General features: G+C 32.3%; 3 protein-coding genes across 3 annotated transcripts; 1 reads left to right on the top strand and 2 right to left on the bottom strand.

Moving 5' to 3' along the window:
- The first annotated feature begins 5,226 nt into the window (after positions 1-5,226).
- LOC107860521 (expansin-A10) lies at positions 5,227-6,859 on the top strand. The gene is given in 4 exon segments (NM_001324793.1): positions 5,227-5,250; positions 5,355-5,491; positions 5,598-5,886; positions 6,417-6,859. Coding segments are annotated over 3 exon segments (720 nt in total). The 5' UTR covers positions 5,227-5,250; positions 5,355-5,367; the 3' UTR covers positions 6,724-6,859.
- A 1,193-nt stretch (positions 6,860-8,052) lies between these two features.
- LOC107861447 lies at positions 8,053-9,028 on the bottom strand. The gene is made up of 2 exons (XM_016706787.2): positions 8,597-9,028; positions 8,053-8,488 (listed from the first exon to the last, which is right to left on the bottom strand). Exons 1-2 carry the CDS (start codon positions 8,767-8,769, stop codon positions 8,338-8,340), a joined length of 324 nt encoding a protein of 107 aa, XP_016562273.1. The 5' UTR covers positions 8,770-9,028; the 3' UTR covers positions 8,053-8,337.
- Positions 9,029-10,756: 1,728 nt separating this feature from the next.
- On the bottom strand, positions 10,757-11,687 carry LOC107860522 (probable calcium-binding protein CML45). The gene has a single exon (XM_016705907.2). The coding sequence runs from the start codon at positions 11,438-11,440 to the stop codon at positions 10,880-10,882; it is 561 nt and encodes a 186-aa protein (XP_016561393.1). The 5' UTR covers positions 11,441-11,687; the 3' UTR covers positions 10,757-10,879.
- Positions 11,688-11,936: the final 249 nt, after the last annotated feature.

Raw genomic sequence — 11,936 nt, forward strand, 5'->3', positions numbered from 1 at the left:
TAAGACTCATTAATTCCTTCATGTGCGTATGTAAACTATATGGGGGTGTCGCTTTAGGCAGCTGTCTGTCAATTTTAATAGTGAATATAATGGACCACCCCTTTGTGTCAGCTTCAACCCATTGCCCAGAAAGGAGTACTCTTCTTTCAACAATTAAATTTATTTATTCATTTATTAGGCAGTACAAGTTGTGATATAACTATGCAACTGCTTTATACATGTCTATTGTTTCTACATGCTGGTTGGTACCTTAACCATATTCAGTATTATATGGTCCCTTTGCTCTCCGTATTTACTCAATTGTTACACTATCGCTTTATTAGCCGACATTTTTCCCCTTTGCTTTCATCTTTAGGTACATACTGTTCACTACTAAAAATACAAAGAATTCGCAATGGACACATTCTGTTGCTAACTGCTAAGTAGAACAAAGTCTGTTATTAATTCTATTTAGCCACAGATTATCAAAAAATCTGTTAGCTATGACATATGAACGATTTATTTAGTAAGTACCTAACTACATTCAGTTTTTTAAAAGAATAAAAAAACTGGTTCTTGGACGGAAGAGTGAGGTGGTTAATTAATTAATTTCTCAGGTTTCATGTTGAATTTCTGTGGTTATCTCATCACGTTTCTTTCTATAAATTCTTTTCTATGTGATCATTTCATGGTTCAAATATGTTGAGTTATGTGATCATCTCATTTAAAAGTTTCCCGATTAGCGTGAGTTTTTTTATCTGAACCGATGTGTACACTGCACCAATTATAAATAAATACATGACGTGTTTGGAGCATACTTGTATCACTTAATCATGATTAATTAATAGATATTCCCACCTCATGATAAGTTGGTATGTATGATTACTAAATGCGATGGTTGAAGCAAAGCGTTAGAGAATTGATCATATATGGCAAGAATGGGTTGGAATTCAGCGTGATATAAATGGCGTCATTAAATAGTAGTAATATATAATGGACTACAACTATGAATTGTGGAGCCTAAAAATTAAACTTCAAACATGTAACGGAAAGTTCTCAAGTACAGGCTAGTGAATTATAGTAGCTACTTGCAGTAAAAAAGTGTGTGATATGACACTCTTTAACTTCCTCACGTTTCTTCTTAATTTTAGTGCCTAGTCGGTTTCAGAATTTAAATTTTATTCGTTTAATCTAAGTTCTTAGCATTAAATTCATTGTATTATTAATGTTATAAGTTTGTACCTAGTAATTATAAATTTAATAAATTTTAAAATTTGTGTTCCACATCAAAAAGTACCGGGGTTCATATGAATTCGATAATGATATATTAAATTCGCCCTAGGTTGCGAGGGATGAAATTATCCCTCAAATTCTCGACTATTGCTACTTGTATTGTCATTATTATTATTATGGAAATTAAGGATTAGTGGTGAATGATCATGTGATGAACGACTTTATGTCACTTTCGTTTGAAACCCCAGTGTGCACATGAAAAGGGCACAATCATGTGCCATTACTTTTTGATTGAACTAATCCACTAATACTCTTAATTATGATAAGGAATTAAGCACTGTCATTTGTTCTTCTACTTATTTTGATTAACAAACCTGTTTACTGTAAAACTGGTATCTATCTTTAATCATCAACAAATATTAATTGCAGAAGTTTGTGCAGGCTTTATTTCAATCAGGCTCTTGGATATTTATATACTGTTTTAGGAGTTGTTTGGTATGAGAGATACATGATAATAATTTCGAGATACAGTAAAATACAAGATTATTTTATCCTGCGTATGTTAGATGTATTAGTTAGTATTAGTTTTATTTGTCCCACCATTTATACTATAGTGACAGAATAAATTATCCCGTGATATGGTGTACGTTAGAGGTCTTAGTTAATTCTAGGATTATTTATTCCACCATTTCTATCATAGTGATTTGATAAGTTATCCCGTAATATGGTGAAATAACTAATCTCATCTGATATCTCGATCTATGAAATAACTTTGTTTGTCTCATACGATACGAAAGTCGAAACGACCCTAGAATTTCAAATTAGTGTTTCCTAGTAATAGTAAGTAGCAACGCCTTCATAGATGTGTTAACATCGAAGAGTTCCGGAACAGAACAAGTAAAAAGAAAACACCAACAAAACAATAAAATGTGTGACAGGGTACGTTTGTCTAGTTCAATCAGGTGAAAATTGCGACAGTGCTTCCTGTTGAGTTCTACTATTATTACTTTCTTTCACTAGAATAAGGTTCCTGAGGCAAATTCAAGATTTACGGTCAGTGAGTTCATTTAGCACGATCAATGCATTATACAAATTTTAAATTTTTTGCGTATGTATGTATAGCGTATTTAGTTAAACTCACGAAATTAATTCACTTTTAATCCATCTTTGCTTTCAAGTACGTACAATAGTACTCATATATTATAAGGTGGACAACCACAGACGTAAGTCAGAATTTTGAATTTATGGATTATATTTTCTAGAAAAGCACCTTATTGGATTCTATATATTAAGTAGGGTAAGGTCCACTTACATCTTACCCTCCCCCGTAATACATAGCATGTGTTATTATTGTTGTATATTAGAATCCGCAAGCTCCATCCTGGCCATAATTTTGGTGCATGCTGGCACATACAGGTCAGCAAATTGTGGACTTGGTCTTGCTGCAAATTTCTTGCGGATAATGTGGCATAATTTTGTAAATCTCAACCAAAGTTGCAAAGACAAGATGACTAGATAAACATGGAGTAGTTTAATTTCACCAACAATATTTAAAGCAATGGTGTTATTTAGTCAACACATGGCCTGAACTGGTTGCCAATGTGTATATGGAAATTAAAAAAGGAAGCCTCAATGTCAATTGTCCAAAATGCTTTTTGGGTCTGTTATTAGACTTTAATTTGATACAATGTGTGGAGTCACTTTATTACATCAAATTTTTTGCTATTTGAAAAAAATATAAACAGATAAAGCCTATATTGTCTTAGGTTTCTCATTTGTCTTTAACAAAGAGATTCTATTTGATAGCCTGGAGAAATCTTTTGTAATTTCATTTACTGGAAAATCCGTAATCAGTGCAAGACTTTCTGGGAAAATGATGGATAAGACTTCAAAATCTTCGAGTTAGATATGCTGGGTTATCATGTCTGGTATTTTTTCTTTTAAAAATTGTACTTTTCTTGGTCAACAATATTCACTAAACCCAACCACCTCACATAAAACATAGTGTTTCCTTCGTTTTATAATAAATGAATTGTTAGAGTATTTTTTAGTGTTTTGAAAATTTTATCCAAATAAGGGTAAAAATGAAAAAAAAGAAGATAAATTTATTTGTTTGCTTTTTTTTTCTTGTGTCAAAATCCAACAATTAACCTATTATGGAACAGAGGGAGTAACTTGTCTATTTTTACTTCTCCCCGTTTCACTTAGCACACCTCTTAAAAAATAATTAACAAAATAACAAGTTATTATATCACTCTTTGGATGAAATTAATAATACTTTACAATAAAGATAAAATAAATATAAAATCAGAAATTATCTTTTGATTTTTAAACTTAAATAAGTAAAAATGGATTCTATTTGTATTTAGGTTTAGTTGCCTTCAACCTTGGGGAGATGATGATAGGCGATAGCATCCAATTCCGGCATTAGTGGAAGAATTAGTTACATGTGTATCTTCATATTATGAATTATATACCAAAGGAATAATACTATATAACATGTGAAATTCAATCAACAAAATTGAGGAATAATCTTGTAATATTGTTATCTATATATATTCAACACGTGGTTCTTTGAGATGCTTCTATTTCATCTTTAAAGTTGAATCATGTTTAGCTTTTTCACTTTGAATTCGATAACTCAAGGTCCTGACAATCTAGTACATAAGTACATGTTTTTAATTTCAAATAACAGGTGTTCGGATCAGTTTTACGCTGCTTCAACAGTTTCATCGAGAACCATCTACCAGCTTGCACAAGCACAAATAGTTAATCTCACTTAAACAAATGAAAAGATATTACATGGTGTTTTGTATTATCTATTAAGAGTATAATTTACTTTAAATTTTTCATCTCTAATGATTTTACGTATTTTATTGATCGTTGAGCAGAGACGGAGTCAGGATTTCAAGTAAGGGGGTTTAATATTCAAAGAAAACTGAATTGAAGGGGGTTCAACACATAAAAAATAATTTTAATCGAATATAAATAGTATATTTTTCTGTCGAGGGCTGGCTCCACCTCTGTCGTTGAGCCACACCGTTGGGTACAAGGACGTGATACACTGAAACGGACAGGAATAACGTTGTGGATACAATTGTTGAGACAGGATTAACGAATCTGATGAGTGATAGATCAACTGAAGAAGCAAATATAGATGGTTCCCAGTTGTTTTTCATATTCTTTAATAATTAATACTACTAAAAACCTACTCTATAGAGAGTGCAATTAGTCATAATTTAACGAGTCACAAGAATTGTACTCATCTACCATCGACCCTACACATACTGGATTCAACTTTTCAGGGAGTTCATGAACAGGACTGATTCATTACCACGCGGCTTCTGCACAGAGAAAAAAAAAACCTCTAACGTACCTTCTTTGTTTTATTTTACTTGATTCTCATATAAAAAGATCCATGTTTTATTTTACTTGATCATTATAACAAATTGAAAGAATTTTATTATTTTTTTCCTATACTATTCCTAGTATTAGATACTCCCTTCATTTATTTTTACTTGTTACGTTTTAATTTGATATATCCATCAAAAAAATAATAAGTGACATGGTTATTTCACCACACTACGTCTATTAATTAATGTTTTCTGTTAGATATTGAAAAATAATTTAGAGATTTGATCAATCTTTAACGAGTAATCCTAATGTAGGCAGATTTAATCAGGGAGATGGGAAGTAGTTACTTCAAACTTCATTACGTGCCCAAGGATTTTTATTCTTCTTGACATCGGTTATTTTGAAATAATTTTAAATTTTTCCAGAAGTAGGGCAATTCTTTCGCTTTTACCACAAATTAAAATAGAGCAATAATACTATTAGTCAGTTTAAATCTTTTTGGTCCCAAGCAACAGTTAAAGGAAACTTTATCAGTTGGTCAGCATAATTTAATAATATTGGACCTTAGAATTTAACACCCAAACCACCCTTTTAGCTCCTCTATTTATTCTCCACGAATGCAGTTGTCTTCCCTTCATTTCCTAACTACCCTTTTTACTCGAGCAAACACATAGAAACATTTTTGTGAGTCATTTTCCCATCTTCTAAATTGGTTCATTTTTTTTCTAGTATGTTAGTACTACACTAATAATTTCATTAGCACTAAACTTTCATTCCCTCCCCTGCAGGTTAATTAAAGAAATGGCTCTTTTAGGGCTTCTGTTAATGGGAATTTCCCTCATGTTCCAATCAGTCCATGGCTATGGTGGTTGGATCAATGCTCATGCCACGTTCTACGGCGGAGGAGATGCTTCTGGAACTATGGGTACGAACAATTTTTCACTTGAGCCTAAGCACGCTTCTTTTTTAATCCTTTGTCATGTACTAATTTACCTGTCTATACTGAAGTTCACTCTGGATTATTTTCATAGGTGGGGCTTGTGGATATGGAAATTTATACAGCAGTGGATACGGAACAAACACTGCGGCGTTGAGCACTGCTTTGTTCAACAACGGGTTGAGCTGTGGACAATGCTTTCAGTTAATGTGTGTGAATGCGCGGCAGTACTGCCTGCCGGGCATAATTACAGTGACAGCAACAAATTTCTGCCCACCAGGGGGTTGGTGTGATCCTCCAAACCACCATTTTGATCTCTCTCAGCCTATCTTCTTGCGCATTGCTCAATACAGAGCTGGCATTGTTCCTGTTGCCTACCGAAGGTAATTTACTCAATACAATGTGTACTCAAATATCTCCATGTTGAGTAGGTCAAATGTTTAAAATTTATCTTCTTACTTACTGTACAAATAAAATATCTTCTTTCATGCTTTGGAATCATTCATAACCTTATTATTAACAAATTGTGTTATAATTGTCCTTTTAGCATAACTCACGTGTCAAATGTCTCCTGCTAAAAGTCAAAATTAACCATCTATTTTATTTATATAGCACACGAGCAAATATCTAACAATTCACTAATTATAAGGGCATGATTATGAATGACTTCAAAATAATATGAAAATGATAAAAGTTAATATATTTCATACAGTAAATACTTAAAAGTATTACTCTCTCTATTTCTAACTCTGTCTTTATTTTTTAAAATGTAGCATCGAGTGAAATCTTCACATAAATTAAAACGAAGGGGTATCTTTTACCATTTTCCCATAGATTGAAAAATGTAATTGTTTATTGTATAGGTGTTAACAATTATATCTGAAGTTTCTTGAACATGTACCTCTTTTTACAGGGTACCCTGCAGAAGAAGGGGAGGAATTCGATTTACAATCAATGGTCACTCTTACTTTAACTTGGTTCTTGTCACAAATGTTGGAGGTTCAGGAGATGTACACTCAGTGTACATCAAGGGTTCAAGAACTCAGTGGCAACCAATGTCAAGAAATTGGGGCCAAAATTGGCAGAATAACGCGTACCTCAATGGCCAAAGTCTGTCCTTTAAGGTTACCACAGGCGATGGTCGCACTGTTGTTTCTTACAATGCTGCTCCTAGTTCTTGGTCCTTTGGCCAAACTTTTAGCGGAGGACAATTCCGTTAGAACCCAAAATCTTTTGCGAAAAATATCAGAATTTTCGAGTATACTACTTACTAAAATATTTAATTTGAAATATTATTCTAAGAGTTTGGCCTTAATTGGAGGATTTTACTCACCATAAGTTAAGAAAGAAAGAATTATCTGGGAAAAGCGCAATTTGGCACTTTTTGTCCATTGTAAAATTGGTCATTCAATTGTGGAAGTAAAAAGGATTGATTTGGTCTATTTTTTTTTTTCTTGGGAGATTATTAACGTCTAGTAGAGGGTCAGTTTGAGCTTTTAATGCACAACTTATAGTACAAATAGCATTACAATATTGTGTGGATAGAAGAAAATATTATCTACTATTTTTTACTTCAAAAGAGCTAAGCACTAATTATGCTGAGTATGTATGTACCAATTGTCTCTAGCTATTTGTTTGTAAGGAAATGTTTCTATAATAAAAAGGGAAATCCAAGTTGTATTAGGTTGCAATGTCTTATAAAGGGCATTCTCTACCTTACAATTTTCTTAAAGATTGTTGTATCTTCTTGTAAGTTGAAATGGATGAGAACACATTAATAATTATGGTCCTCTAACTTAGCTAGGACGAAGTGGGCACTGTTCTTACCTTATATCATAATAACGGTACAAAATTCCACCTACCAGAAATTATTTTTTCGCCTTATTCATAAAACAGATTGCTGCAAGGGGATGTCGGATCAATTCATTAAGTCTCAGTATTAAAAAGTGTAGCTGGGGCCTGGGTTCACAAACTTACATTAAAAAGAACACTTATGAGAGTGGCAGCAACAATATTCTGTTCAAATGGAACTTCACATACACATATACAGCTTTAGAAGAGTCGATATCATTGCATTTGTAGCAACAATAACATTCTTATAATTTACTTACCACTTGATTTGACTCTGATAAAGAAATGGTTTTGCACTGAATATCAAATAACAAAAATTGGGCCCCTGAGACTCAAGATCCAAGCTTGTTCTAAGCCCACCGATGTGAGACTCAACAGATTCTTTTATTGGGCGTTACGCTATGAAATTTAAAAATTTTGGAGTTGAAGTTGAGTTGGAGTTGTATTTGTCCATAATATAATTGGAGTTATTTTTAAATTTTTGTGAAAAAAGTGAAAACAACTTTTTCTTGTTTTTTCATTTTTTCAAATACAACTCCAAATTGTATTTGGAATTCTCATGATCGAACATAATGTGAAAAGAAATTTCGAAAAAGTGAAAAAATTCTCATGGAGGCCTAATCAAGTATATAGAAATTGAGCTCCTTAATTCGATAACAAATTATTAGCTAGAACTCAATATAATAAAAAAAAATTCTGATGACTGCTCTCTTCTTCTTAGATAAGGAACCCAAAGAAAATAACGTTTTTTTTTTGGTAAGTAGGATATTATATTATATTAGCATCATATCAAAAAGTCTACAGAGAGTCATTTGACAGTGCTATCACCATAATATTTGCACATTGTGCATTATTTACGGACCATCCGTTAACACTAAACACCATACTCGTAGAAATATTTACAGATGTACTAGGTGGTAAAGAACGCAAAATCTTCACACGCCTAGTAACAAAATCTCCTCTTTTGTCAGCACCCAAAATGATCAAAAGATCCTGTGGAGTCGTCCAAAACATAGTAGTGTCCTAACTGGATCTGCAGTAGAGATGGCTCTTTTTGCTAGGCTATCGACTAGTCGGTTCTGCTCTCTGTAGACATGGGCCAGAGCTGGTCTATCCAGTTGCCGGAGGAGGTACCTGCAATCGGCCAACAAAGAGGAGAAGTTAGTATCTATGTCTGCACTGTTTAAAATGGTGGATAAGTGCTCTGCATCCACGTTTATTTCCAGAGGTTTGAGACCATACTTCACAGTCAGCTGCAAACCAAGAAACAGAGCTTGGATTTCAAGTTGCATTATATCTTTTATAGCTATTCGAGCAAAGAAACCCAATATCCAGTCCCCCGAGCTATTGCGGAAAACTCCACCCAACCCTCCTATATGGAGGTTGGAGGAGATGGTAGCATCAATGTTAAGCATTAGACAGCCCGGCACAGGAGGATTCCATTTAACATACAAGTTAAAAGGAGTAAGTGTTGTTGTGAGAGTCAGCAGCTAGATACAAGTACTCATTTGACAGATAGTGTTGTTGTGAGAGTCAGCAGCTAGATACAAGTACTCATTTGACAGAGTTATGGCAACGTTCGGGCAAGGTTTGGTATAGGTGTGCTTTGTGAACAAAAGGTTGTTTCTATGGGTCCATATAGTCCATAAACTATAAGGATAAGGGTTGATAATATAAACCATATAATAAGACAATAATTATTCGTTTCTTTTTGCTCTACTATTACATTTACAAGATAACTAATTCATTGTCACAATCTTCCCGTTAACGTGAAAATCTTTTTAGTGAGACGACAACCAACAAAAGTTAACTAATGTGCATAAGATTTTATACATTTAAAACTCTTACATTCTGATGTAGTAATTCATTTTAGTTTTAATATATATTTATCTAATATTTAATATATTTATTTAATAATCTAGTATATATCAATAAAACATTTCAAATGATGTATCTAGTTTTAGCATAACAGCTTATATCACACCATCAAAAAATTGGGGGAGAAAATTACTCCTATATAGTTTTCCTATCTTTGTTTATGATTTTAACATTTTATTAGTTTTCTTATTCTTATAATGAAAATTTTATTAAATATGTTATTATTTTATATTATGAAAATAACTTATTAGTGTTTTTGGAATTCTTATGTATCTATTTTCTAAAGTATTGTAACAAAATATACTAGAAATGTTGAATCAATTCAAATTATTCAGTATAATTTTGCAACAAATAGTTATTTACCGTTGAAATTATCATTTTTGCAAGTAACGACTGAACTCCGTGTGAAATCTAATAAAGATTATTTGTTTGTTGCAAATTCTTCTTTTGTTGCGGTGTTTGATTGTCGACAAATAATGATGAGGAATACTAACAATTCTGGTTCTCTGTTGGTATTGTCATGGTACAAAACATATACAAAAAATTTAGAATCCGATTTTATAAAGAATTTCATGAACTGACCTTGAACAAATTGGTAAATTTGAAAGGAAAAATTCAATTTTGTGGTTCTAATTTTTACTATTCTTAAGGTTTCATGAGACGAAATTTAAGAAAGAAAGAAAAACTTTTGAATTTAATTCTCTTTAACATAATATTTAAACTTAAAATTGCTAAAAAAAGAAATAATTATTCAAAAGATATTTCGAAAACTACAAAGGTATAATAACCTCAAAATATTTCTAACTACGTATTATATTACACCTTTTATCAAATATTAAATTAATGTGCTTGCTAAATCAAGCAAGCAATATATCTTAGTCTAATATTAAGTCTACTATTAAATTAAATGTGTTACTAAATCAAGTAATATATCCTAGTCTAATGAATCGGTAAACTGTGTCTAATATTAAATTAAATGTGTTACTAAATCAAGTAATATATCCTAGTCTAATGAATCGGTAAACTGTGATAAATTCACTGTCATTGGGTATATTGTAAATTCTGATAAACTATGATATATTCATTGTAGTCTAATGAATCGGTAAACTGTGATATATTCATTGTGATTGAGTATGTTGTAAACTGTGATATGTTCATTGTGACCGGATATGTTGTAAACTGTGATATATTCATTGTGACCGGATATGTTGTAAACTGTGATATATTCATTATGATTGGTTATGTTATTGGTGTTGAGGGATAGTATTGATTCTTGAAGAGGTATTAGAATTGTATAAACTGCATTACATTTTAAGTTGTAATTTTTCATTATATTAACATTATAATTATTACAATTTATAGTAGTTTTTCTTCTTATAATTTTTGAATATCGACATTCTAAATTTAAATACTAAATTAATATAATTTAATTTCACTTTAAAGATAATCAAATTAATTCTCATAAAACGTGACAAATAAAATGATGACAGATTCAATTCCGAATAATTAGACAGAAGCGTATAATTTGAGCAAAATTGATGATGATCATAAGCAAGAGTGAACCGATCAAATTAAAGAATATTACAATATGTTTGTGTTCATCCAAATTTTCCCTTTCCTTTTTACAATGATTGTTAACCAAAAATCTTAGAACAATTTGACAAATTCCTGAAAATCAATTCTGCCATCTCCATTTTCATCGAAGGCCATGATCATCTTCTTGCAATTATCCAATTCTGCAACTTCTTTTAATCCCATAGCAGAAAGAACTCTTTGCAAATCCCTTTCATCAATAAATCCATCTTTGTTCTCATCGAATACATCAAAAGCTTCTTTTACATCTTGCTCTTTAGCTTCTAATTCATCTCCAAAAAGGTCAAAAATGTCGTTAGAATCCAACCTTTCCTGAATCTTTGCACTTTCAGGATTAGCAAAAATACCCAAATTAGCCATAATCGTCTCCACTTCTTCCCTGCTTAAGCTTCCATCAACTAATTTTTCGCTAAAAGATGTCAATTTTTGGGAGGTCTTCACCTTTTCACCTTGATAATTAACAAAGGACAAAAAATTAAAAAGTCTACGTGCGCAGTCAAAGATTATATACAAAAAGAAAAGGGCCACCGTGCCATGAATTAGCAGGGGCACTGGAATTGTAGTTACAGGGAACTTCTTGAATGGAAAACGATTCAAATAACCAGGTGCTGCCATGTTAAATATTGGAACTTGCTGATGTTATGTGAAAAGGCGGGTGATATTTTTGCATGCAGAAAAGGCAAAGGAAAACAAAGAGTTATTCGTTATGTGTTGATGAGAATTGAGGAAGGTATTAGGTAAATATATATAAGTGAACAAAGAGGAAAATTAACTAGGAAGTTGCTTGGTGGGTGGAATTTGAGAAGTTCGTGAGAAAAGGTGACCAAATTCATCAAGCTTTGGTCTTTCGCCTAATGGAAGTGTCATACTAGGAAGTTTCTTGAATTCCTAATTTGCTGGGAAGAGTCATTTGCCTCTTGTTGGAAATTTGGTGGGGCAGGCTGGCTTGTCATTTTTTGTTTAATTTGCTTTGTTGTCATTTTCTGATTGCTTTGCCTTGCCACCAAATAAGCCACTTTCAATGACCCAAGAGTAGAAAAGACCTCATTGAGTTGACCATCATTACAAGGAAGGCACCTTGGCGTTTCCTCGTAGATTCTTATATTACTCG

The sequence above is a fragment of the Capsicum annuum genome, chromosome 2 (assembly GCF_002878395.1).
Source record: "Capsicum annuum cultivar UCD-10X-F1 chromosome 2, UCD10Xv1.1, whole genome shotgun sequence".
Lineage (NCBI taxonomy): Eukaryota > Viridiplantae > Streptophyta > Magnoliopsida > Solanales > Solanaceae > Capsicum > Capsicum annuum.